This window comes from Aythya ferina, assembly GCF_964211825.1.
Source record: "Aythya ferina genome assembly, chromosome: 18".
Taxonomy (NCBI): domain Eukaryota; kingdom Metazoa; phylum Chordata; class Aves; order Anseriformes; family Anatidae; genus Aythya; species Aythya ferina.
In genome coordinates, this window is record NC_140317.1 from 4,512,316 (window position 1) to 4,539,695 (window position 27,380).

At 49.7% G+C, this 27,380-nt stretch overlaps 1 protein-coding gene and 2 long non-coding RNA genes across 9 annotated transcripts in view; 2 read left to right on the forward strand and 1 right to left on the reverse strand.

Annotated features, from left to right (window-relative positions):
* Window positions 1-834: 834 nt before the first annotated feature.
* LOC311420829 lies at window positions 835-3,246 on the reverse strand. Its single transcript, XR_014684559.1, has 2 exons — window positions 3,126-3,246; window positions 835-2,186 (listed from the first exon to the last, which is right to left on the reverse strand). It is a non-coding gene; the product is annotated as an uncharacterized lncRNA (long non-coding RNA).
* Window positions 2,895-27,380, forward strand: part of UNK (unk zinc finger) — a 44,472-nt gene continuing 19,986 nt past the window's right edge. For 4 of the 7 annotated variants that reach the window (XM_084492089.1, XM_084492093.1, XM_084492095.1 and 1 more), the window contains exons 1-7: window positions 2,898-3,121; window positions 20,286-20,495; window positions 22,103-22,279; window positions 22,685-22,815; window positions 22,939-23,074; window positions 24,663-24,780; window positions 25,501-25,585. In XM_084492089.1, coding sequence (XP_084348215.1) covers window positions 3,024-3,121; window positions 20,286-20,495; window positions 22,103-22,279; window positions 22,685-22,815; window positions 22,939-23,074; window positions 24,663-24,780; window positions 25,501-25,585 — 955 coding nt within the window. In that variant the 5' untranslated portion in view covers window positions 2,898-3,023. Of the gene's footprint in view, window positions 3,122-20,285; window positions 20,496-22,102; window positions 22,280-22,684; window positions 22,816-22,938; window positions 23,075-24,662; window positions 24,781-25,500; window positions 25,586-27,380 lie in introns of all 7 variants that reach the window. The other 3 variants (XM_084492094.1, XM_084492090.1, XM_084492092.1) reach the window with 2 other exon arrangements.
* Window positions 12,008-13,474, forward strand: LOC311420832. The gene is made up of 2 exons (XR_014684563.1): window positions 12,008-12,708; window positions 12,825-13,474. It is a non-coding gene; the product is annotated as an uncharacterized lncRNA (long non-coding RNA).

The window sequence follows — 27,380 nt, forward strand, 5'->3', positions numbered from 1 at the left end:
GCTGATTGGACGAAACGGGGCACGGTTTGGATCCTACCCTTTGTTGCAAAGCTCCACAATGGGAAGTCAATAGGAGCGGGGCGAGCGGCGCCGGGCCACCGGGCCACCGGGGCTACCCCCGGCCCCGCCGGGCCACCTCGCCCCGGGGCGGGCTACGAGGCCCCGCCGCCTGCCGGCCCGCCCGCCCCCCGGCCCCGCCAGAAAGCGCCTTTAGCGGCAGCTGCGAGCGGCGGGGCCGGGCCGCGGGGGGTGCCCGGGTCCCGCTGTGTCCCCCCCGGCCGTGGGGGGACCGCAGCCACCGGGGTTGGGGAGGGGGGCACGGGGAGGTGGTAGAGAGGGGGTGCGAGCACCCCCGGGAGGCAGCGTGTGCTCCTGGTGCGGCCACGCAGCGTGGCCGGGCTGCCAGCGCTTGTCACCCGCTGCTGTTGGGGTCATGGAGGGGTTTGAGGGGGCTGCAAGGGCTCGTCCCGGGGGTTTTGGGGGGAATCGGGGGAGTTGTGGGGCTGTGGGGTCCTCCAGGAGGTGAGCGGGGTCGGAGCGATGCTCAGGGCCAAGCGGGGACGTCGCCCCGGGACGTGTGCTGGGTGTGGGTGTGCGAGGAGGCCCTGTCCCTTGGCAGCACCGCTCCCCTCCCCACACCGGGCTCCCACGCGCCCTGTTGGGCGCCTTCGAACTCCCAAAGCTCCCTGCAAAGTTTTGGGGGAAGTGGGAAGCCGGAATCCCTCGTCCCTGTTGGTAGCATCGAGGAGGAGAACAGCAATTAGGTCAAAACGCCGTGTCTCCTGGGGCAGGTCACTACCTCCAGAGTCGCGGCTCGCTGCGCCTCGTTGCTTCATTACAGCCGGAGCGACTGCTGGGGGTGGAGGCCGGCCCCTGCCCCCACGGGAAGGGTGCCATGGGCAGGAAGAACAGGTCCCAAATGCCCCGCAGTCGTAGCACGCCGAGCATGGAGCGAACACAAACAGCCTCCTGCTCCACAGCCGCTCCCGAAGGTACCCGCGCGCTCGGTTCAGCGGCTGCCATCGGGCAGACTTTGCATGAGGTTTTGCATCCTCCCCGAACGCCTGCGTCCCTCAGGCCAACGCCCGGTGTGACGGGCAGAGCAGGGCTTCTGCCGCACGTACGGAGCGTGTGCCTCGTTTGCTTCCCTGCCCTGGTGAGACGAGCAAACGCACGCCAAAGCGGTGCGACAGCACCGTGATGTGCGGCGGGGCAGGGGATGCCGGGGGCACGCTGCATCCCCCCGGCCTCCGATCGCCTTTTCGGGTTGATTTTCTCTCTGTGAAGAAACGAGGTGAATTACTCGTCGGAGACAAAAAGCAGCATAGCGAGGGGATGAGCCGGGAGGTGTGTGTAAACAGTCATTTGCGTTTTACGTGGTTTGGAAAATTGAGACCTGAAATAAAGAGTTCCCCTTTGGCCTGAGTTGTTTGTGCTTAGGAGAAAGAAATCTAGAAACCTGTTCTGAAAACTGCACAGCCTTTACGTTTGGTATTTTTAAAAGCATACCATGCTACTGCTAATGTGAGGGGACCGGCGCTGGGCGTTTGTTACTGGGAGCTGAGAGGCATTGCTCAGGTATTTCCTCTCCCATGTTTCTGGAGCGATGATTGCTTACGCTTCTAATTTTAGATACTTCTGATTTTCCTTCTGTTTGAATTAAGGCTGGAGAAAAGCTGTGTTGGGTTAAACAGAGGATGAGGGAAAGGCGTAGAGAGCAGAGACGAGTAAACGACCACGCGTTAACAAAGATGTGCACGCAGACAGAACTAAGTGCACCCTGGGCACACTTAGCTGGCGGATCCTAAACGTTTCTGTCGCTTGGCAGTTTTCCTGTGCTGAGTTTTCCTGACTGTGAAACAGAAGAGGAAACAGCGTCCGCACCAGATCGTCAAGTAAACAGCAGCACAGAGCGACTCGAGTCAGTGGTTTCCGAATCCCTGCGCACGAAGCAGCAGTGTTATTAGCTGAGCAGGTTTTTCCTGCGGGTTCATCACCGACAGCGCCTGTACCTTTGACCCAACGGGGCGTGGGGCGTACGTGGATGGAGACACTACGTGACATCCTTCCACACCTTCCGACTTTGAACAGTCGTCCCGCTCGACCACGAGCTGCGTGATTCTGTGTGTTTGCCTGCCACGGGGGGGCTGTTCCACGGCCACGGCGTGGGTCCCACGCGGATAATCCTGCAAAGGCAGAGAGCTCGCTGTTAGGTGCCCCCGCTGCGAGCCTGCCCACGGGGGATGCCGAGCCTGGGTGGCGATTAACGCCCTTCCCCACCTCCCCGCCACAGCCGCCCGACCTCAGCGGGCAAACCGGCCCTGGAGGTTTATCATTAACGTTGCTCAACGCTGGCAAAGCTTAAAAAAAAAAAAAAAAAAAAAAAAAAAAAAGAAAAAGGGGGGGGTGTTTGCCACAGAAACTCCCGCTGCCCTTCGCCACGCGAGCGGAGCCGTGCGGGGTGGCAGCTGTGGGAGCAAAGTCCCCGGGAGGCGCCTGCTCGCCCCGTCCCGTCCCGCTGGGTCCCGCCGGGCTCTGGGGGTCCCGTGTGAGGCCTGGGCTGAACCTGGAGCCCCCCCCTCCGTGTTTCTGCTGGCTGCTCGCAGGTAGGCTGCCCGCTGCTGCCTGGGCCTTCCTCCCTTTCCTCCTCCTCCTCCTCCTCCTGCTCCCCGCAGCGCCCAGGCCCGCGGGGAGGCCGCCGCCGCCGTGCCCCCCCCCCACCGCCCGGGGGCGCCCTCCCCCCGCCCCCCGCACTACAACCCCCAGCGCCCCCCGCGCGGCAGGAAGCGGCCTCCCCCGCCGCCCGCGCGGGGCCCTCTGGGACTCGTAGTCCCGCCGCCCGGAAACCGCCTCCCGACCGGGCGGAAAGCGCGCAGGCGGCGGGACTACAACTCCCAGCCTGCCCCGCGCCGCCGGGGCGGCAATGGCGGCGGCGGCGCCTGCGCGGGGCTCCCTCCGTGCGGACCGCGCAGAGTGAATAATAAAGGTCTCCACGGCGGGAGCGGCGGCAGCGGCGGGAGGCGATGTCCAAGGGCCCGCTGCCGGGCGGCCCCGCCGCGGCCGGGCCCGCGAACGCCGCCAGCGCGCTGCAGGCGCAGCCCGAGAAGCCGCAGCACTACACGTACGTAAAGGGAGAGCGCGCGCGCGCGCGCGCACGGGGCCGCCCCGCCGCCGCTGTCGCCGCCGCCGCCGCCGCCGATTCCGCCGCGCGCGCGCGCGCCAACGCGCGCCTGACGTCAGCGGGCGGCACGCGCCCCCGTCGCGCGCGCGCGCGGCACCGGCTGGAACCGGCCCCAGCCGGAGCGGACCGGAGGGGGGGGGGGGGGGGGAGGGAGGGAGGGGGGGGGAGCGGCTCGCGCCCCCCCCCCTCCCTCCCCGCAGCCCCGCCCGGCATGCACCGGGGCGGCCGCGGGGGGGGGGGAGGAGGAGGAGGAGGAGGAGGAGGAGGAGGAGGGAGGGGAGGAGGGGGAGGGCTGTGGGGGGGTCCTGTCAGCGGGGTCTTGCGGCCCCCCCCCCCCACAGCTGTCCCCAGTGGGGCACTGGTTGGCACTGGGGTGGAGCGGGGCCCGTTGGCATGGCTCACCCGCACGGAGCGGGGCCCCCCCTGGCAGGCGCTGTGGCACAGCGGGGGCCCGGCCCTGTCCCTGTGTCACCCAGGCGGAGCAGGGCCCCCTCCAGGTCACCCACACACAGTGGGGTCCCCCCCCCGGTTGGGGTCCCCCTGTCAGTCCCCAAGCCACTGGGCTTGCACCTGGGCTGTGCCCACCCCCAGTGAGACCCCGGTCCCACAGGGTCCCCCCATCGGTCACTGGGATGGGGAGGGGACCCCCCTCAGCCACCCAGCCAGATTCAGGACCCCCCCACCAGTCACCAGTGGCAGAGCAGGGTCCCCATCCCCATTGGGATCCCCTATAAGTCACCCACCTGCAGTGGGGTCCCCCCCGTTGCTCTCCCAAGCCAGTGTGGGGTCCCCCCATCGATCTCCCAGCCCATTTGGGGTCCCCCCGTTGCTCACCCATCCTCAGGGCTCGTACCTGCCCCGTGCCTTCCCCTATTGACACCCCATCACCCCAGGGACACACGGGGTCTGTGCCCCTCAGCTCAGCCGCGTGAGATGTGGATGTCAATTTTATACCTAAAATAATAAAGTTTGGGAGCGTGGTTGTGAATGGTGCACCGTGCTGTCCGTCCTTACCCGTGTAGGGTGTCGGTGATGTGTAGGAAACACGGAGCCTGTAGTGAGAGGGGCAGGTTTGGCGTCTCTGCTCTTGTCGCTTGGTTTTTCATGAAGTGGTGGTGGGCTTCCCTGTGAGACGCTGAATAAAACCAGACGTGGGGATAATGGGGTGCTCGCCATCCTCACCTCAGTGGTGGTGACAGAGAGGGGACAGGGCCTGCCCCGGCGGTGGTGGCCGCAGGGACACAGCCAGGACATCGCGTGGAGGAAGATGAAGGTGGCAAAGGGGCGAAGCGTGGCCGTGGAAACGAGGACATCAAAGATTAGGAAAGAAACCGTGCAGGAAAGGTTGTTGGAAACAGGCAGAGGAGGAGGAAGAGTGGGACCGAGTAGCTGAAAAGGGGGAAAAGAGGACAGCGTGGAACAAAGATGATGGTGTGATTAGCTTTTTTTTTTGTTTCCAGAGGGGAAAAACACTTATTTTCAGATTGATGCTAAAAATAGTTCAGTGAAAACAGTTGCAGGAAGAGCGAATAACCCTGAGTGAAAGGTGGGCTCGGGGAGCGCGGAGTGCTGTCTGTGGGACGGGAGCCGTGCCTGGAAACTTTTCGATTCGTACACGAGGTCACAGCAGCCCCTAAACCTCCTCCCGATACCATATGGCAGCTTGCTCGGTGGTCGTCCGTGCGAGCAAGTCGTACGTTGTCAAGATGTAAATATTTTCTTCCTTTTTTTTTTTTTCATTTTTTTTCTTTAAATACAGTTTGTTTCCATAAAACGACGTGAAGGTTGCAAGTGGTAAACTCGAGGAAGCTTAATTATCTGCGTGCTGTTCCCTGGGGACATGCAATCTGGTACCGGGGAATCTCTCTCTTGGAAAGTTTGGGTTGGATTTCTCAGGAAGTCTTCCAATTTCCGTGTCAGTGTCGATTTTTAAGATCTTTGTATTTGTATGAGATTTTTAGGTACTTTGCAGTGCAGCTCTGTATCTCGTGCGGACGCCTTGCTGTTTATTCTAGATGCACGGCAAAAGAAAATGTGGGAAAAATAGAGTTATTGATGCTCTGCCACCCCGTTGTCACGGTTTGCTGGCAGAAGAGGAGCCTAAAAACCCCTTTTGATTGCGTCCTCGCTAGCGTGCAGCCAGTGCTCCCAGCCACGCAGTCGTTTTGGTGCCAAACTCCTCTTTAATTATGAACGCCGTATTCCTCACCTGGGGATCTGCTCTGCTGCTGTCTGCAGGATTCAAGCGAGTAAGGCAGCGCTCAGCAGCCGCCGTCAGGCTCTCCCCGGGTTCCTGGCTCGGGGATGTGTGCGTGCGGCCGTGCCCCACGACCCCACAGCTCGCAGAGCGGGGCCGTGCGGTGTCCCCGTGTCCCTCAGACCGAGGGCAGGAGCGCGGTGCGGGGTGTGCTGATGGCTCGCAGTGGGAAGCGGCTTTGCTTTGGGTACGGTGTGTCAAACCTCAACCGATTGTTGGCCGTGCACCGTTTCTTAGCTCTGGCTGGCAGGGTTATTCCTGTCCGGGGCTCTTGTCTTTAATGTGTTACCTACGAGCGGGAGCAGAGGCTGAGTTCAAAGAAACTGAAAGCGAAGTCACGTAGCATCGCGGATAGCGAGCGGCTTTGTTTTGGTCCGGTCTGTTCGCTTGGCTGTTGCGGTCCTCGTTGGTTTTTAGGCCAACTGGCCGCGTTAATTGTGAGCTGTAAAGGCTGGGCCAGCTGCTTGGGTGCTCGTTGGTCTCGCAGAGTTTTAGATAAGCGCAAGCAGAAGGCTCCTTCGTTCGCTGTGCGCTCACCTGGAGTCAGCCGCTGGGATAACTGCAGGGAGCCAAGTCTTCTGGTGGAGATGAATTAACCCATTTAATAATGATAACTTTAAAAAGTGCATTCATTCATTCATTCATTCATTCATTCAAAATAAACATGTTGAAAATGTCCCGAGTTAGGTTATGATCTCTGTGGGGCACGGAGCTGTGGGGCACAACCCAGACCAGCTCTGCTCACGACGATTCTCTGGAGCGTGCCCGTCTCAAATATCCACAGCCATCCCCTAAAGAAACTTGGGAGTTTCCCCGCAGGCTGTCCCCTTGCTGGAGTTGTGGACCGTGATGCCTGGAGCACGTCCTGCCCCTCTTGCTGCACACAGATAAGCTTTGCAGCCTACAAGGCCGAAATTTGTCTTCCCTTTTGCACCAGGGTAGGAATGGGGGGAAACTCCTGAAGGATCGGTGCCCCGTAAGCGGTGCTGGAGCCGCATCCACGCGGGGACGTGTGCCTTGTGCTCATATTAAAGCCTGCTGGGTCGCGCTCACCCAGGCTCTCTCTCGCAACCGTTTCGATGCCAGCCATGTAGAGGTAAAAGGAGCAGTGCACCTGAGTGAAGGGCGTTTGGAGTGGGGATGGAAATCGGGCTGATGCAATGCTGGAGGTAGAGCTCAAGCTGACTTTGTACCCAAGGCATTTTTGGATCTGCGGGTGTTTGAGCAGAGCCTTGCCTCGTGGTTTCTCGGCCTTAAATAGGAACTCGGGCTGGGACAGCGCTAGAAATGAGAAGTGAAGAAGAAATAAAAGGAGCGAGGTCACAGGTGGATTTGGATTCCTGCGAAGAGCTTGCACGCGCGGTCTGATCTCTCTCGAAATCTTACTTTTAAATTCTTGCTCAAAACAATGGCACACGGAAACACACCTCAAAGCATTTGTAGGAGCACAGAGTAATCCTTATCTTCGTATCAGCGGACAGTGTCTCATCGCTGTCAGGGCGAGCAGTGTCTGATCTCAGCCGTGCAGACTGTCTGTGGAAATAAAAACCAAAACCCAGATGTGCAGCAAATGCATTTTCAGAGTTGTTGCTCTTTCTGTTCCTCCAGGACCCTCAGCGTTTGTCTTACAAAAGGATTTGCGCTGTTAAATTCTGCTTTTGGTGTGCCTGGTCCTCACAGCCCAGCGAAGGTGTTGAGGCTTTTGAAATTGTTTTCTTTTTCAACCAGCAGAACTCTGAAATAACCAACTGCTGCCCTCGTGCTGCTTTGGTTTTCCTGGTGAGAACCCTTCACCAGTACACTGGTACGGACTTACCCAGGAGCAAAACCTATCCCCCTACTAAAAAAACACAAAACAAGCATGTGCATTACTAGATTTCAGACTATGTAACACCCTTGGAGGTAGGTAGTTAGGAAAGCACAGAATAAGTGTGCCTTCCTTATTTATTTAAAAAATTATTTTTTTAAGTATAATTTATAATCCAGAGATCTGCCAGCACTCCACTGTGTTGTTACCTATAAATGTTGGTTTATTTAATCAGGTGTGTATCAGCTGGTCGTTTTTGTTGTTATTATTATTTTATTTTATTATTTATTTGTTTGTTTGTTTGTTTTAAGTCTGCACGAGCTTCACTGCACACGCGTCCACCACAAACTGCTGTTAGGAAGCGTGAATAGCACGGGAAGTTGGGAATGCAAAGTCCCGGAGCGTTTACAGGAAGGGCCACGCTCACGGTACGTGCTTGCCATTGAATCCCTGCGCTGAAGCAGGCTGGAGGATAGGAGCCTGGATTTTAGGGGACTGCAGAGGATGGGTTTTGAAAGCCTGCACCGCTCTGGACCGTGCACGTGGTGCTGCAGCGAGGCGTTTCTCCGGTGTGTTAAGGCAGGGCTGGAGCTGCGCCTTGCTCGCCGCGCTGACGCTTCAGAAGTGAGTGGTTTGGGTTATCGAAGCAGGCAGGGAATGCACGTGCAGATAACTGTTACGTGGGATGCACGTAAATAGTTTGTGCACCGAGGGCTTCCCGCACTGTTCGGACGTTTTCCGAGTTCGTTTTGGTCTGGCCAGGTTTGGTGTTCCTCAAGTCTGAAATCCCGTGAAAGAGGAGAGGTCCGGTCACACAGAATCATTCCCACTTGGAAAATGGTTCTGAGATTTTATTTTTTATTTTAAAACAAACAAACAGAAATGAAAGCCTTTGTTAACGCTTCCACGTTATTTATGTTAGTGTACAGGATAATTTGGCGTGGCATGGGAAACAAGTAATTTTAAGGATTGTTTTAGAAAACTTTGGAGTTCAGAGTTTCCCAACAGATCCATTTTTTCTCTTACCTATTGCCTAATATTTCTCCCCAGCATGGCTTTATTTTAAGGCAAATTGTCAGCATCCAGCGTGCTACTTTTGGTAGACCTGCTCTTCCCACCAGAATAAGGCTTCTGATTTTCTGCGAGACCCCGAAACGTGCACTCCTCTCCTTGCAGAGCATCTGACCAACTCCTAGAAGCCATCCCACAACGTCTGCTTGTCAGGACCCTGAGAGGGGTGCTTGTTTCGAGGGGATGCCGAGGGGTAAAATTCTTTGGTTAGCTTCGTGCTTTCTGAAAACTTCCTAAATCTTTTTTAAACTTCCAAACGGCGGAGCTGAAAGAGGTGCTGAGGAGTTGCCTGGTCCGTCCCTTGGCTTAAAGGAATCTCCTACATCTACACTGTTTCCAAGAGGTTTTTTTTTAACATCCCTTACATCCCTCCTTAACATCTGCTTAAATTTCTTGGTGAAATCGTGGACTGCAAGAGGCAGACAGTCGCAGAGGCTCCTGTGCTGTAAAGCCCTGATACACTTCATAAACCTGGTGTAACATCCAGCACGTGGCTTGCAAACCAAGTGCAGAGCTGTCAGAGGAAGCCGTGCCCTGTGTGCACAGCCTGGCAATTCCCTCGCCGTCCTCTGTAACGGGGACCAGGTGCCAGCAGGCTGTGCAGCAGGGCAGATTCCCTAGCTGCCTTTCTTTACTGCGTTAAGACAGAGTTTGTGTTTTGTTCCAGGGCAATCAGGAGCACCCAGCCTTGCTAGGAGAGCTCGCAGGGAGCTGCTGAAGCCTTCCTCCAACTCCACCTAGTGCTGCCAGCCCATTTAGGTGCTTACGATAATTTTCTCAGCAATCTCTGTCATTCCTTGTGTATTTTGATCAGTGCTTGATGCCGTTAATACCGGTTTGACATTTGAAGCATCACTTGGAATGAATGCTCCCTTGAAACGAGTGCCAACGATTTCCTCTGAAATTTGTTGCAGGCTGCTGAGCGGCACAGCCTCGTGCTGCCGCGGGGCTCGGCTCAGCTTTAGGAGGCTGTTGTTACCACGAGGGAAGTTTGGGGCTTCCTTTGAAAGAAAAATGGGCATTTTTCAGTGCTGAAGCTAATTGCACCGTCGCAACGTTGATAATAAATGGCGAACTCTCTGAGATGCTGGCTGCTGGCCTGATTCCTATCTCTTATTAAAAGTCAGGGACGTTAAATTGAATGTGGTTGTTGGAACAGCAGCAGAAGGGGAACTTGGACTGAGTTTGTTGTCAGACGAGAGAAATCTGAGGCCATTGCTAGCTATCTGTTGGTCAGGAGTGCAGATACGTTTTTGTGGAGCACGCTGGCTTGTAAGAACAATTGCACAGCTGATTCCAGGTAGGAAATGATGGTGGGGTTGCTTTTTATCATCACATGCCTAGAATTTCTTTTCAGATTAATAAGCAGTCATTGAAAGGAAAATAGCTTCTTGAGCCTATACCCGATGAGTATCTGCAGAAGTCTGAATTGCAGCCAGTGTTGTTTCACTCATTAATCTTTATCTTCCGCGTGTCACCGCCGTTCATAAAGCAGCAGCCGCTCCGCGCCCGGCCCGCTCCGAGGTGATTGTTCTCCTCTTAGTTTCAATCAGCTGAGAGCTTCCCTGAACAGCACCTGGGTATTGCCATCGGAACAGGAATAAAACCAGCAGATGCCTCGGGGCAACCGTGCAGCTCTGCAGCAGCAACAACAACAACAACAAAGGTTTGCGCGCTTCAAATGCCTTGCAAGATCTGTTCCCATCTCAAACGGAGCCGTGGTAGCGTAACCCAGGGCTTGCCTGTTTTCCCCTCTTGCCGTGGTGCTGCTGTGGGAAGCATCGGTGCTGCTGTTAACCTGTCTGGGTGCAGGGTTTTGGTTCTGAGGTGTGCTGGTCCTGTCCGTTGGGCTGCCATGGACGCAGAGAAAATCACCGGCACGGCTAACAGCGATTCTTTACCATCAGCCCGTGAGAGCTGGCTTTTATCTCTGTGCTGGCACATGTGTTATGGCTGCAGGTTTCTGCCTGCTAGGTAATCGTCGTGTTTTGTTTCGAACTCACAACAGAAAGTGTCTGTTCACAACTGTAAACCTTTCCAAAGAGCCTGCTGCAGATGTGGCTGGCTCTCAGCCTGGAGGGGTGCAGACAGCTTTGCCTGCTCGCACGTGGAGCGGTCTGGATGAGAGCACTGCAGAGCCGTCGTTTCGTGAGGAGTTTGAGGTTTATGCTTGTGGTTCAGTGCTAGTGCAGACCTTCAGACAGTTCATGTCCTGCCTTGAAATCGTTGTGAGCGTGGGACTGCAACTGATCCTCGAGCTGCTTGTTAGATCATGAAGGCTGCGGGCATGGGCAGGAGAGGGAGGGCTGCAGCATCTGGAGCATCCCCTGTGAGGCTGGGTGCTGAAGGTTAGCTGCTTGGAAAACACTCGTAAAAAACCCGTCGCTGAAAGCCAGAGCTGTGTAACGGCTTGTGTGGAAGCAATGTTGTTCTGAATTAGCCTTTACAGATCCTTGTGCGTGGGATGTTTTGTTGTAGGGAGCTAGCAGAGTGAGTAACGCAGCGCTTCGAGCAGCCCGGCCCCGTTGCCAGCCTCCCCAAGCGTTCCTACAGCTGCTGACCCTGGGTAGGCTTTGGGAGGGCCTGAAGGAGCACCGAGAGAAGTGCTGTGTCAGAAACCTCACGGGAAGCTGGCGTTTTAATTATTACAGCATAGGACATGGATGTATTCTTCGGGCCTCGGTTCATTTCGGTCGAGTCCAGCAAACCCGGTACACGTCAACTCCATATGAACCTGGTGTTTCCAAAGATTTATTGGGTGTTCTCCACATTTGGGACTGAAAAAAGCCCACGGATGGATGTTTCTGTTAGGTAATTAGGAGTAAAATACGTGCTCGTATTTAAGCGCACGTCGATGTATTGTAGTGAGAATGGAAGCAGGTGGAGGCCTCCAGCAGCGTGTAGCTGTCCAGCTTCATTAAGTTTGAGGATTTTCACTGAAACAGTTGAGCTCAGTCCACATGTTGCTGAAACATAATCGCTTCAATATGATCCTGGTTTCGTAAGCTCAGCACTTAGGCAGGTGCTGTAGGGAAGGAATAATGTGGCCCCGAAATAGGGTGTGGAGTGGAAACCAACCTGGAGAGTGATGAGGGCTGTGTTTGAGGCTTGCTTTAGGCACAGCTGGGGTGTTGTCAAGCTGAAAATGTGTTGCTCCGACTTGGAAAAATTGTTTCTGAAAAACAATTTAGAAAAATGTTTCTAAAACATCGCGTGGACGGCCTGAACGCGTGGTTAATCCTGAGGCCGCGCCGAGCGATGCGTGTTCACGGCCAGCTCGTTCGGGGATCAAACTGGGTGAAATGTGAGCGTGAGCTGAAGGCTTCATAGCTCCTAAGGAAACAGCTCCAAAATGCCCTCTGGATAAGGGTTTGTATGTGCCTGTCCTTGGATTGTTTTAATTATAAAGCTGAAAGCTCCGTGCAAACAAAGACTTGGGTTTAAGACGGGTTTTATGGGAATTACTCTGCCTTATTACCATTCATGGCCTGATGATGCAACAGGTTGATGCTTTAAAAAAAAAAACATGCAGACAGAAAAAAAAAAAAAGCCTCCAGGTGTTCTGCTGGGCTGGTTTGAATGGCACAGCTCCGCGCTGGGCTGCGGGGAAGAGGGGCCGAGCACCCCCACACCCACGGTCGGTAACGCAACCCTAACCCTGAGCCTGGGGTCCTGGCTGCTGGTGCACAGGGCAAGCCTTGATTTTATTGCCTTAACTCTGCATGCAAAGCCACGCTTCCCTTTCCTCACCGAGACACGGCCTTGGTGAGCTGCTCGAGCTGCATGGCAGGATTTCTCTCCAAACGAAGCCATTTTTGGCTGTCTGGAAACCGAGCAATGTTTTCCCTGAAGCTGGTGCGGGGCTGTCTTCCTGTCCCGGCTTGGCACCGTGCTGCAGCATCAATTTTTATTTTTTGTTTTCCTTAGCTTTTCTGTATCCACGAGAAACAGCCATTTGTCAGATGTTTTGCTTCCCATTGACAAACCTCATGAAAATTTCTGCGAGTTGCCACTGTTCTATTTCGGGACGGACGGGGCTATTTTTAGCAATCAATTAAAGCTCCCGTCTGTAAAGTGCCGGGAAAGTGATCGAGCGCAAAGTAATCCCTTGTTCTTCCCGTGGAGTCCGGCTGACTTGCTCGCATTGTCACCCGCCCCGGCGTGCTTTGACATCCCAAAATAGCAGCTGGTGCTGCAGTTTGTGCAGCACACGCTACCCTGCAGCCTTTAAGCGGAAGCTTCCAGCTCAGCTTCGCCTGCCAGATCCATCGGATGTCGAGGAAAAGGAAAACTTGTGCGTGCTGCCTCCCTAGTCCTGCAGCGAAAAGGAGGGGAACCTCTCAGCACACCATGTGCTACGGACGTGGAGCCGTCGTCCTTTTCCTCGCAGAGGTACGCCGTGGGTTACGGGAGCGCCTCGAACAAAAACGCCTCTGCGACCAACCCAGGGCAGCTCCGTGCATCTGCAAGGAGTCTCTCCAACTTTCACTTTCTTTCTTCGCCCTTAGGCTGACATTATTGTCAAGCTCTAATGGAGAAGGGGAAATCAAACAGCTTCACGATCGCCCAGCGCTGTCTGCGGTGTGACCTTTTTCCAGTTGATGGTTCAATTTATTTAGGTGATAAAGAAAACACCGAGGCATGTGAAGTCTGTCTTCCTGAGAGATGGGAGCTTGCCGAAACTTTTTTCCTCATCCTTTTTTCCTTCCCTGCGGTCGCTGGCAGCCTTTTGTTTTTATAAAGTGGCCCATCTATTTTCCTCAGAGGTTTAAATGCTTTCTAATCTTTTCAAGGCTTACAAAACTGCACCTGACTTGACAGCGTGGAAAGGGAAAAAGCCGAGCGGTTGTTGAGGTGTGCTGCAAAAGAGCGATGCTCGTGTTTTGTGGAAGGCGATGCATGGCATGTGCAAAAATCCTTTGTGTTGGGGGCATGGGGGCTTGGGCAGGTCTGGGAGCTTGTTGAGAAAAACAGCATTAAATTGGTATTTTTGTTAAATCGGTCCTAGCATTGGATTCTGTCACAATAGTGGTGACTGATAAAGGTTCCTGCCAAAGCCTGCTCAGAAAACTTACCCTGAAATCACGATGAAAACCATCAAGCTTGCTGCTAAATGTGTTTGCAATTATTAAATGCTTATTATTTTGTTTGATACTCAGCTGTGACTAGCGTGAGACTGTATTTCAATACGAAATGACATCTGCTAGTAAGGTTTTTTTTTTAAACAACGGCAAAAAAAAAAAAAACACCACACTCAGCTCCCCCCAGCTGTTTGTTGGAACAAACTTGTCTGAACTCCTGCTCTGATTAGAAGGATGCTGAATGTTTCCTTGCCAGGGGTCTAGGCAGGTTTTAGAGCAGGCTGCGGGCAGACCCCAGCTGTGGGGTGGGGAGTGCGGTTTCCCAGTGCCCACCCCTGTGAAGTTTCAGCTCCTGTGAAGCTAGATTGCTTCTTTCATGCTTTTTTTTTTTCTCCCAAATCCCAAGAAATCACAGGAGTGGAAGGCAGCATTCCCTGTCAGGAAGCTCGCTTTGCATCGAAATGAAAACATTTTATAAGATGTCTTGGGAAAGGTAGTGTCAAACCCTGTTTCTGAAAGGTGTTCGGAGGCCGTGGTCGCTGGCAGCAGTAAAAGCCCCCGAGGCTGGCGCCTCGCTGACCTTCTTGGCGTGCTGATGAATTCCCTAAAAGCAAAGCCTTCCAGCCGCCCTGCCGGTGTGCCAGGAGATGTGGCAGGGTGTTACAGGGAACTGCCGGCGCAGAGAAACCCAAATCTCAATAATCTCACAATATCCATTGCGGGCTAATTATTGTGGAGCCATGCTTTTCTTTAAATCCCCGTTTCTTTATTTATTTACAGTTGTTCTCGAGTATCTTTGACTGAAGAGCAAAAACTCCGGAGCAATGTCAGAGCTGCATATCGTGGCTTTCCCCCTGTCAGTAATGATATGTTAGACAAAAGGTACATTAGTAGGATTTTTATTGAGTATCCTGTTGGAATAAGTAGATTCTGTCATGCGCCACTGACTCATTTCAATTGGAATACCACAGTTCAGTAAAGGAAAATAATTGAGTCATGGGTTTCTTACTTAAAGCGTGTTTGATATCATCTTCTGTAATAAAATTTTATGAGGGTGAAATGAATTTAGAGAGCTGATTAAATACGGAAAGCTCTTTTCCCCTTGTGTTGGGTTGGCTCTCTGAGCTTAAAAAGAAAACAGCGGTTTTGAAAATACTTTCAATAATAAGCTGTATTGAATTTGAAACATATCTATATCTACAGGAGCATTGTTTTTTTTTCCTGGGTTTTGCAATGCTGCCCACTTTGCAGGAGTCTGTTGGGGAAGCACGTTGGGTTTGCTTCAGACAATTCTGCGCTAGCTTGAACCACTCATTTAAACTTTGAAGCAGCGCTGGTAATTTTATTTATTTATTTATTTATTTATTCCTAATCTGAATGAGGGAAACTTTGAGCCACCTGCTGCCTGGAAAGGTGGGTGCTGAGGGGAGCTTCCAGCAGAGGAAAGCCAGGGAGCAGGTGGGAGCAGTGACCTCTGTCGTTCACGCAGCAGGGCTCAGAAAGCTCTGCCCGTGGCTGCGGTGTGCTGGGACCACCTGAAACTTTACGGAGAGGTCTGTGGCGTAGCCTCGTGCTGTCCTGTCTGAAACAGCGGGACGTCACGGATGTAAAAAGGCCAGCACAAGCCCACGGCATTCCCAGCTACTTTATGCCGATAAAATTATATTTTTGCTGCATGATCTTGTCTGTCAAGAGATGCAGGCAGACAGGACTAAAAGAAACGTTAGTGGCATGAGAGCATTTTCTTCCTTATCTCTGAAATCTTCACAGGAAATGGAGGTTTGTTTGTTTTCTTTTTTCTTTCTTTTTTCCTTTTTTTTTTTTTTTTTTTTTTTTTAAACAAAAGGCACTTTATTTGCAGGGTTCTTGGTTAGATTTACCTGAGAGCGACCCGTGCTGCCTCCTGCGAGTGGCTTCTTGTGACAGGAGCTGCTGCGGGGATGGGGCCCCATGGCTGGGGCTCCCAGGAAAGGTGTCCGTGGTTTGTTTCGGTCTCACACCACAAAACCCAGCACCAGTCACTCACGTGGGCCTCTCCAAGAGGTCCTTTAGCATCGTTGTGTGGGTGTAGGCACCCACCACGTGCACGCAGAACCTGGATGACGCTGGCATGAGGTCTCCCTGCTGTCCTCCTTGTACAGGCAGAGTGCCTTAGTCCGGATTAGACAATTACCTCATGGTTTTCTCTCTGCTGTCCTACTGCTGCAGAAGATTTAGATCCCGTTTGTCAGCCTCGGTGCTCTCTTTGGGCCCGAAAGGAATTTTGGCAGAAAGGGAATTGATGGGGAGGAGTGAGGAGGGCTGCGAGGAGAGGAGCCCATCCTGGGGCTTGCAGAAAGACAGCGCAGGGGTGCTGGAAGGGAAGGAGGGCCCGGCTTTGTGTTGTGGGAAGAACAGGGATTTGGAGGAGTTGTTTTTCTCCTTTCTTTTCCACCTTCGTCAACAATGCCTCTCCCCCCCAGTCCTCCTGATCCCTCTGCTATAAAGCAGAGATTTCTCTTCTGGCGTCACTGCGCGTCTTCCAGTGATTTCAGGGAGCTTTGGGAAAGGCTTTTAACGAGGAATTTAGAGCTCAGCTGTCTTCGTGCATTACCAGCACATTTTCCTGAATTGAGCTCATGCCAGTGCATGCGTGACTTTTATCAAGTTTGGCAGGAAGTCTGCGGCCCTGGAACATGTTATGGATGCAGGTATCCTGCGCGCCGCGCTGCTTGAGCACGCCGGCTGCTCGCACAGCCAAACCAGCAAAGCTGCAGCAAGCCGAGCGATCTCTGCAGCAGCAGGCGAGGAATGCGACCAGGACAAGGCTGCAATTATTGAGTTTGCAAATGAAGCTTCTCGGTTAGTTTCTTCTTGTGTTTTTCTTCCCCTTTTTTAGGTTTGATTTTTTTGTTGGTGGTGATGGTGACATTTGGAAGTGCAATTTTGCATCTCCCCCCTGCCCAGGCTTTCCGCCTGCAGCTCCCGAAGCAGGTTGCAGCTCGATCCCCCCCAGGGCAGAGGGGGAACTGGCTGCAGTTGCTGGCTGCAGATGCAAACACTTGCTGAGCTGCTGCTAGCAGTTACAGGCAGTTGGCAGTTCCCCCGCTAGCATAAACTCTGGCGGAGAGTTATTACTGCCCCTTCCACTTCCCAGCCTGCAGGAAGTGGGATTTCAACAAAGTAAAATTCTTGGTGTGTTGTCCCCCTGCACCAGGACTTTGCAGCTCCTTTTATTCTCCAGGAGTTCCCAAAGCTAGTTGGGAAAAGTCATCTTTCCCATCGTCTTCCTAGTGAAAGCAGCTTTCGTTTCTAGTAGCGGCTGTCCTGCTCAGCAGCAAGTTCAGTTCAGCCTGGTGACAGGCATTGTTCTGGCCGGTATTGTCTTATTTGTTTAGATAAATTGCATTTGTCTTTGGTAGGAATTGTAAATGATAAGGTTTCCTCCAGGAACCTGGGTGTTGCTGTTGACTTAATGTCGTATCACGAGAAGATCATGCTATGTGCTTTCTGCTTCTTAAAAAATTGAGCTTGAAAATATTAAATAAAGCACTTTCTCTCGTGTTATATGTGTGTTAAGTAGATGAATGCAAAACTGATCAGTTTCAAGTCTTTTTTTTTTTTTCTAACAAATATAGAAATAACTCCTATGTGAAGCAGGGTACTAATTTGTCTGCCCCTCGTGTAGAGTTTCCTGAGCTCTTCAGAGAGTTGAGAAATGTGAGTTATCATTGCTAGATTTCCTCTTCCTGTAAAGGCATGGCATTTGGCTGACATGCTGTGAAATATGTACCAGTTATCAGCATGTTTTCAGTTTGAAGGGTCGTTCAAAAATTCCTTTTCCCAAGTCCACTGGGAAAGTATTTGCGGAGACCGTGCATGCCAGGAGGATCTGTCACGACAGTGTGTTCTGCTTAGAGCCTTTGCCGAGAGACTATTGAAATATTAATAGCATTCTGCTTAGTGAGCAATCACATTGCAGTCGTACAGTCCGTATATCCTTTCCCTGTTCCCAAAACACATGCGGTTTGGATGTCTCTCATATATTTTAATACAAAGTGGCTGGTTGAGTGGCCCGTGTTCCCCCAAAGGAGCCAAAACTCAATTCATAAATCAAGAAAATAGAGGCCTATAAGGCAATTTACCATTCAGGCTATTGTGGAGGAGGGTGAGTTAAAATGTTACAATGGGCTGAAAAAAAAAAAGAACCCAAAGCAGTGATTGAAAGGTTTGAAATGACCGAGTTAATGTGACAACGCTGGTTTTCCTCTGTTGGGCTTGATGGCAAAGGTGATGGTGCGCAGTTAATGTGTTGCTGCCGAGCTCGGTGATACCTGTTTGTGGGGCTCGCTTTGAAATGAAGAGTGAGAGATCATTTATTTAATAGACAGCATCAAAGCATGAGTTTCTGATGAAGCGAGTTAGGTGTTAAACACTTCTCAGGTGAACCATTTACTTATGTAATTATCTCTCATTTACATTATAATAAATGTTTCTCCAGGGAGTTTAGCCAATCATGAAATGCAATTAATTTTCAAATGCTCTTCAGCAACAATTGACACTCCAGGGACTGAACTCCCTCGACTGTGTGTACGTTTTTAAACTCTCCAGCAGCTTGTTGATCGTATATTTTTAGGCTTTCTTTTTTTTTCTTTTTTTTTTTTTCAATGCCGTGTTTCATATATGCCTTTCACTAGAGGACTGGACTGGAGTGCTGGGCTTGATGCCTGGGTGGTTTAGGTCTGATATCTCCCCTCAGGTCTCAGAGCACTGGCGAGGTTCATGATGCTGGTCCTCAAATTAAGCCTGGACTCTTCACTCACTTTGGTGAAGATGAATGCTCTTTTGGTTTCCGTCGCTGGCTCTGAATGCTGTATGACACTGGCTGGGGCACGCAGCCCCTGTTTTGCTGTTCTCTGCGTGTAAAACAGCAGCAGCATGAAAATAAAACCTCCCCTCTCAGGTGTATGTGGAGACGTCTGGGTGGAAGGGCCTGGCTGGTGACCAGGCCGTATCCCGCAGTGCAGTCAGCTCATGCTGCTTAAGTTTGCTTAATTCACTTTCTAACCTAAGTGTTGTTACAGTCACTTCTCTCCTAAGTCTTATTAGTGCACTGATAAGATAAAATAATCTGGAGAATTCCTTCTACACCTGTACTTGGTCCAACGGCTTGGAAAGCTGTCCAAGCATGGATTAATTCTCTCACAACATTCCCTTTTCAGATGAACTGCTGTGCTTGGAGTGGGGACCTCCATTTGAAGGGAGCCGGCTTTTTAAAAGCCAAAAGGAACAAAGTGATGTTGTTAGCCCTCGTCTGCTCCAAACGGACCTGTTTCTGCATGCTGCCTCCACATTTTCTGGCATTAAGCAGTAGGCCCCAGTGCGGATATTGGGGATGGGTGGGCTCAGGGTGTGAAGGGCACACGGCCTTCACAGATCCAGGGCGAAGGCACATCCCACATCTCTGGAGGCTAAAGAGGAGGAGCTTTTATCCTTTCACACTGGCAAAATCCCATGTAGGAAAGCTCTCACCACTGCTAGTCTCTCCTCAGAGCGAGCAAATAAAATCACTTTTGTTGGATACATCTGTTTTCCTGAGGCTTTCTTGTCAGCCTCGGGTGAGGAGGAAAGGATACTTCATTTACAGCTGTTGCTCTCTGACTGAGTTCAGTGCAATATTTGTAAATACATCTTTAGGCATCAGGAACATTTCCATTTATTTAGAAGTGTGATAGATTGTATGGTATGGGAATGAATACCTCATAAATTCCTGTACTCCATTGTTTTGCCTTGATGTATACACACAGCTCAAAATGAGTCCGCATCTGCTGTTAGACCACCCTGCTGCTTACAGCAGAATGCCAGCGTTTATCTGACGGTCAGATTTTGTTCCTCCCTGCTTTAAACCTCTAAACATAAGAGACCAGAGTGTGAGCTGTTGTGGGAGGCAGTTACCCCTGGTCTGCTGGGGGCCTTCTGTGGTGTTCTTGGAGCCTCACCCCATGGGGTTTGGGTCCAAGCTGCTCGAGTTGTTGGTGTGTTCCCTCAAAATACCTGGGGGGGGTCCCTGGGGGGTTTCGGGCAGCATGGGGTTGGTAAGCACCTCCACACAGATCACAGTCAGTCAGATCATCGTGTTGATCTAAACCATTTTGTAATCCTCTACAATCTGGGTTTAGAGACTGTCATTAGTGTCACAAATAAAAGCTTGTGACTTCTTTAGTTCTTGGGATAAAAGAAGGCGCGTACTTTCAGAGAATTACACATGAAAGTAAAGCATGTAAGCATCCAGGAGTTGAGGGTAGTTACGCTGCTTTTCAAGAGTGAGTCCCGAATTCACAAGATTGCAGGAGAGAAATGGATTGATTTTATATTTGCAGCTGACATGTGCCTGAAGGAGAAACAGAGAGAAACTAGGAGGAAAAGGGGTGGAAAAGTTGTTGTTGTTGTTTTCTTTAAATCTTTTTCTCTCAGTAACTTGAAAGAAGTCTATTTTATTGATTTATTTTTTTTAAAACTGACCTCTAAGGGAAAACCCTTTTTGCCCACATCTCAGATTTAGAGATAGAAACGGTTGGAAAGGTACTTCAGAGTTGTCTTTTCTCACAAACTGTTTTCTAAGATTGTGAAAAGCCTCTTTGCAATGATACCGGAAGACACAAAGCAGTTTCAGCTACTTTTAGCTTTCCAGTTTGTGTTAACCAACCTGGTAACTGATACCTGCCCCTTACGGACAACCAGCAGCTCCCAGCCTGCAGTGCTGAGAGGAAAATCCAGGCATGGTGTGGGAAGGACAGTGTGCACCTCTGGGACAGATGCTCTGGTTTGGCACAGGCTCTGTGGGGAAATCGGTTATCTCCAACCACCATCCCAGTCCTAAAATTCTGCTTTTTGGGCTTCTGTCTGCAGTTACCTGAAGGAGTTCCGCACGGAGCAGTGCCCTCTCTTCGTGCAGCACAAGTGCACTCAGCACCGGCCCTACACTTGCTTCCACTGGCACTTTGTCAACCAGCGTCGTCGCAGATCTATCCGCCGCCGGGATGGTACATTTAACTACAGCCCTGACATTTACTGTACCAAGTATGACGAGACCACAGGAATCTGCCCAGAAGGAGATGAGTGAGTAAAGACTGCACCCTGCTTTTCAGGCATTAGGCTTTTGGGATGGGTCCAGTGATGATTCCAGCCAGGTCTTGTAGAGATGAGGCAAGTCAGCAGCAAAGCAGCTGTGTAGCGTACGTAACATGAGAACAGATGTAAAAACTGTAGTAGCAATCCCTGTACTCCAGGCCTGCTGCAGAGATGATACCAAAGTTGATGGGAATTCAGCTTTCATGTATTTTTAGCAAAGCTGGTGTGAAAAACAGCTAGCTGACAAATGGACTTAAAGAGATTCTTCCTCTAAGTCCCTAATTGTCAAATTACAGCTTTTGCTCAGTAGCTTTATAGCTCAGTTTTTAACAGATTGCTGAAAGAGTAGGAATTTTGTCCTCAATCTGTCCCTGAATTATCCATACCCAGCTTTTTGTATCATACTCATTACTTGCCAGTTTGTTTTGTCTTCGTGAACTTTTAAGAAGCCAGTAGGGAAAGGTCAGGTATCTGGAATAAGGCAACAGGAGGAAGAGTTTGTTTTGTTGGGTTTTCCCTCCTTGTGACTGTGGTAAGTTTAAGTGAGAGATGCAAGTGTTTCTGCTGTGTATGTGGCAGGTTCCTGCAGTTAATGGGTTAACACAGCAATATGACTTCACCCACGTGACAGATATGGAAGAATAAATAGTGTAGCCAAACCATGGTCAAATATAGAGAGTGTTTTATATAGAGATGCTATAGAAAGATGGAATTTCAGTTCCCTTTCTTTGTGCCAGTATAAACACACATAGAAAAATGCTATTTTATTGGGAAAACAATATTTTTTTGCCCAATTAAGTAAAGATCTTGTGGCTGCAGCAGAATGGACTAAATCCCTAGCCTGAGGCCTCTGTTTCAATACTCTTCTTCCTTCTTGTAAGAGAACTGGAAGGGATTGGAAAAATAAGCTATTTGGGGCCTTTGGCTTTTAGATCACTGTCTCATATCTGGCTCAAATTCAACAAATGAAAACTGCTGCTATCTCAAAATCCTGCTGATTTGTATTTTTAGCTAAACACTGCAACGCATAAACTTCACCGATTCTATCATGTTCTTTTTATATTTCCTGGTGTAGATTATTCTTTTTCTGCCTAAGAGGGGAAACTAAACATCAATTAAAATGTTAGAGTCGTAATTCTCCTTTCTGGTCCTGTGCTCTGCATAAAGGATGCATCTGGCTATAGATAGACTGTCGCAGCCCTGTAGGAGGAAAGGCTGTTACCAGCAGGAAACAGTAACAGCACGAAGTCTAGATGGGGAAATGGTTTGTGCCATGTGATGTCCCTTCAATCATGGCTAGTATATCAGAATGCCTCGACAGTGTCCTTGCTCTTTTCCAGTTCCCTGGCAGTCAGTAGGGTAGAATAATAAGCTGCTGCTGGCTTAATAATTCAGTTGTCTGTTTTGGAGGAAAACTACTAAATACTGTGCAGTGACAGGTTTAAGGGTTCTTTGTAATGTTGGAAGGCACAATAGAAGAAGGAGAGTTAGCAAAAGCATTGCCAACAGCATCCTATGTTGGCAATGTGTCTCCTGATAGTGTTGAGTCTGTGTGACTAAACTGTGGCGGTTCTTCCCCTTCTTCTGTACCTCAGATGCCCCTTCTTGCACAGAACTACTGGAGACACAGAGAGGAGGTATCACTTGCGCTACTACAAAACTGGAATCTGCATCCATGAGACAGACTCCAAGGGAAACTGCACAAAGAACGGAGTCCACTGTGCTTTTGCTCATGGGCCCCATGATCTGCGCTCTCCGGTGTATGACATCAGGTTAGTAGGGCTTGGGGTTCTGTATGAAAAGGGTCATTTCTGGGACCATACTGCTTCAGAGTGAGATGCTTGGTGTTGGAGTGATGATGATGTATCCATTCCTAATAAGGTAGGTCTACCAAATCTCCAGGGAGGATACTCAAAATGGGGCAGGGAGGGAGCACACTTTAAGCTAGTTGTGATGTGGGAACTGGTGGGGGCGTCAAAATAGTGCATCCGGAATTGTCAGAGGATGAAGAGCAGGTATTGCAGTTACTGTTTGACTAAGGATGTTCTGACAAAAAAAAGTATGAATGAAATGCACCCACTTAAGAATGGTTGCATGGTATGTCACAGTTTTTATCAGCGTTTATCTGTCTTCACCTGCTCAATCTGTCTGTTGTTCACTTGATTTTGTCCACCAAGGGAGCTTCAGGCCATGGAGGCTTTGCAGAATGGTCAGACTACATCAGAAGGTGGCATAGAGGGTCAGTCTGCAGTTGCTGCTAGCCATGCTATGATAGAAAAAATACTCAGCGAGGAACCAAGGTGGCAAGGTGAGTGTCAATTAAGCTCTGCAGGACTGGGAAGGTCTGGTGCTTGTGGAGTGCATGCTCCTGTTAAAAACCTTTGTGTAATAAATAGAGATCATGGTAACTAACTGGTTGTGTCTCTTGCAGATACAACGTATGTGTTGGGAAATTACAAGACAGAGCAATGTAAGAAACCCCCCCGCCTCTGTCGCCAGGGTTATGCCTGTCCCTACTACCACAATAGCAAAGACAGAAGAAGAAGCCCAAGAAAACACAAATACAGGTAATCCTGCGCCTGGATCTTCTGTTTCCCAGCTGAGTTGAGTGGTGAGGTGTATTAGAAGCCTGTAAGGAGGAAGGATTTAAGATTTTCTCTGCGAGATAATTTTTTAGTGTGCCTCTAAGGCCTTTACTGACAGATATGATGGACTGTTATTTCCATCGAGGAGATGGGGTAACAAATAAACAGGGAGTTCTGCTTTATAGAGGAACCAGCGTCTCTAATAAATAACTGTTGCTAAATAGTGTTACAACTGGTTTTATGGTGAACAGGATCTGTGCCTGTCTTCCCCTTCTCAAATAAACTCTCGCTTTAAAAAGCAGTGCAAGAAAAAAAAAAAAAATCCCCATCTAGAAAAAACTCTCAGAGCAGTGTTTTCATGGGTAGGGGATTCAGAATCACCAGGCTGCTTGTTGTATGTGCCCGGTGGTGGGGATCGTGAGGCACAGTGTGACCTGTACTGTAGCTGGACATGCATTCCTAACCGACTGCTAAAGACTGCTATTGAGGCACCAGGGTGTTCTCCTCGCTCAGCTGTCCCTGGATTTTTCGGCATGCTGCGTCTCCCTGAACGAGTTTTATCCAAGTTATAGGCCCTCATTTCCTCTAACACAACAGAGCTTTTGTTGTGATCTCAGTGGGGTTTTTCCTTAGTTCCCTTTTGAAAAACATAAGAGCAGACCAGAAAGCCAGGAGAGAAAATACAGTGGATGTTCTCACTTCCCTTCCCCGCCCCCAGCATTCACAGAAATTTTTGAATCGATACTGAAGTTCTGTATTTAAAAAAAAAAAAAAAACAAAAAAATCCAAGGAATATTAATCCCAACCCCTTCAGGAGAAACAGGAACACTAAGTCAGTCTTCAGGCAGCGGCCACGTGCTTTCTGCCCCTGTCTGGGTACTTTGGGGAAGGGAAAAGGTGAAAGCTTCTCTGCTCCTGATCCCTTCTTGCTTCTGTGTTGCTTCCCCACCCCCAGCTGATGTGGCTGCCTCTTCTGTGCAGGCATCTGCTGCTGCTGCTGTCTGCTTCCCTCTGCTGTTGTTTTGGGGAATGGATAAGAGCATAAAGAGCAGAGGAAGGAGGTCACAGCAAACACTCAAACTTGGGAAACGGAAGTGTTCCCAGCTGGGAGAAAGAAAATGGGCTTGCCTTTTCCCCAGTGACCTGACTCTGCCTCTGTCCCACATGGCCACACTACAACCCTGGAAACATACCACTGCAAGGGTATTATGTGTTGTAGGATTAGCCAATTAACTTGTTAGCTTTCTATGAATGTACAGTTCCAAAAGAGAAACCAGACCTTGCATCTCTGACACTAATCACATCAGCTGCTAATATTGCTGAGTTACGTTGGTTCAGGTTGGATTAGGTTTCAGACAGAGAGCTAAGCCATGCTGCTTCCATTGGGAAACTGGGAGAGGGGGAGGAAGAAGCAATAGCAGCACTGTGGGGGCTGAGAAAGCAGCAGTCAGCCAAAGGGATTGTACAGCTGGGAGGGGGGGGGCAGCTATGCCTGGTTCCCAACTGAAGAAGCAAAGCTCAAAACACATTTGTGCATCTGCTGCAGTCTGCTGCTCCCTTATTTCCACAGATCTTCACCGTGTCCCAGTGTGAAACATGGAGATGAGTGGGGAGATCCTACCAAGTGTGAAAATGGAGACTCGTGCCAATACTGCCACACTCGCACAGAGCAGCAGTTCCATCCAGAGGTACAGTAACCTGCTCTGACAGTTCGGTAGCTGACTGGAAAAGCAAATGAATTCCTGGTTTATGTGATACATTCATGTGCCAGCTGGGAGAGTCTGTGTGCTGCTTGCGGCGTGGTCCTGGGATACAGAGGGTATAAATACCCACAAATTGGTGCTACAAGCTGCCAAACTCTTAGATTGAACATGTGCAGAGCATTCCTGTATCCTTGCAGAAAGTGTAATTAAGACTTTGGCCTAGTCTGCTTCATGTTACAGTGCTGAAAATCTTTGTTGGGCCTGTATCAGCAAAGTAGCCATTGTCACCGCCTGTCGAACTGGGGTGGAAGGGAAATAATCAATTTCCTACAAACGTTGTCAACAGTTTGTCATTTTCCTTCCTTACATGGCTGTAGCTTTCTGGGCTGTTACCTACCAACTATTTCCTACCCTTTAGCACTTTTATCATCCATGGAGCTCCCAGTGAGACTGAGGGAGTTGATGGCAAACTGGTAACCTTTGGGAGCTGACTGTGATGGGGGTGTTCTTTGTGTGAGCTTAACTGTAATGGGCATATTCTGGGGTTTCTGTAGCTGTAGTGGGTCACCCTGAAACCTGCTGGCCTTTTTGGCTTTTATCTGTGTTTCTGTCTTATCATTGAGTCTCTTTATAGTACTTTTGTACCTGGGCTGCCAGTCACTGTTTTTCCTGTTCATGTCTGGTTATTTTTTTTCCCATCCTTAGATCTACAAATCCACCAAGTGCAATGATATGCAGCAGTCTGGCAGCTGTCCCCGAGGACCCTTCTGTGCCTTTGCACATGTAGAACGTACGTGGGCTGCTCCTCTCATCTTTCATGGATGTTTGAAATTGAAGCTATGGAGAGCGTCTGGCCAGAACAGATAGCTTAAAATAGCTTAAAATATAGGGCCACAAAGAGCTTCTGTGAAAGATTTTCAGAAACAAAGTATTAACTTCGATAATTTCTGTAAAACTGTGCTAGTGAGAGGTGTTAACAGAGCTGAAGGCAGTAGGTAGTCCCATTGCACTGTCCCTCGAAGCATTTTTCCCTCTGTCTTTCACTTGCTCAGTTCTCCATATGTCGAGTTAGGAGAACGAACAGAGTGAGAGCTGCTTGTCTTCTGTACGTAGATGAACAGTTCATAGCTAAGTTGCAAACTGGTTTAATTTTTAAAAGCTGATGATAAAATTGCAGGTTATAGATAACATATTGATCTGTTCTACAAATTAAATAACATTTTACTATTTATATTTTGCATAAAGTTTAAACCTTCAGGTTGGTGAAGAAAAATATGCGGCTTTTGGTCCACTGTTCCTCAAATCTGCTTTTCTTACTAGCTCCTTGATTTATAGAGCATTATTTTAATCCATTCATAGGTAATGGTTACCTCCCAAGTCCTATGGCTCATACTTTTGCATTCCAGTCTCATTGTTGAATTTGCAGTAATTAGAGCAGGTTACATGTAAGTCAGTAGATTGGCTCTGATACTGCCTTGCTTCATGGCCTTGAGCACATCTCTTTGTTATTTGATTATCCTCTGTGAATGGTGGAATTAGTAATTGCTGCCTTTGTCAAAGAACGGTGAGAGTACATTCCCTACAGTTTACAGAGCTCCTTTATAGGAAGCCTGGTAGACAAGCAGTAATTACAGCAAAGGCTCTGGGCTATAGTGGCCCAAAACACAATAATGCAACTGCACAGTTTGATGCTGCAAGCTCAAGAGAGAATGAAATCTTGATAGACAAACAGCGTTTTGCAAAGTCCCTCGTCTATAACACAGTATTTCTGTTTAGGAGACGCCGTATTCATAACAAGGTAACTGTACTGGATACTATGAAAAAGCCAGAATAACGTTCTGTGGCTAGCTAGGTCACTCAGTCCTGGTTATTTCTTGTGCAATCTAATGGAATTGTGTATATATAGATAGATAGATATGTATATATTTAAGTCCTTTTTTTTTTATTAAGGTGAACACTGAGGACCTAATTAACTTGAAATAACACGAGTACATTTGTTGTACATGCTCTTAGCATGAGTTTTGCTGATTATTAACAAGAAACGTGTAGAAATCAGTATGTTAAAGGTATTGCAAGTATGGTGCCTGTCGTGTAGATCTTGTAAAGATGCTGAGCTGTATTACATGGAAAGACTACAAGTCTGCAGCATCTCTACTCCACCGTCCAAGTCAATGACACTTTCTTTTTGTGTGGTTGACAGCTGTACGCCTTTCTATGTATGTTACTTTCTTTTGGTAATGGTTTCTACTGAGAGCAGATGGGAACTTATCTCCCTCGGCTAATTATAACGCACCCATCAACTTTGTGCCTAGCAAAGAAGGAAGCCCTGCTTAGTTCAAGACAGCTGAATGAATAACACAATTCATGCGAGGAAGATAATTTTGGAGCAGTGTTAACAGACTAATGAGCAGCACAGTGTACAAGTGGTGACAGTAATAACATAAGGAATATTAGATTAAAAAGTAGCTATTTGCCAGATAAGGTTGCTCCTTGCTTTTGTGCTGCTTATAAGTAGGTGTTTGTGGAATATTTCTTCTCTCAATCATATCTAACTATTCTTGTTCATAAACATCTTGTGGCCCATT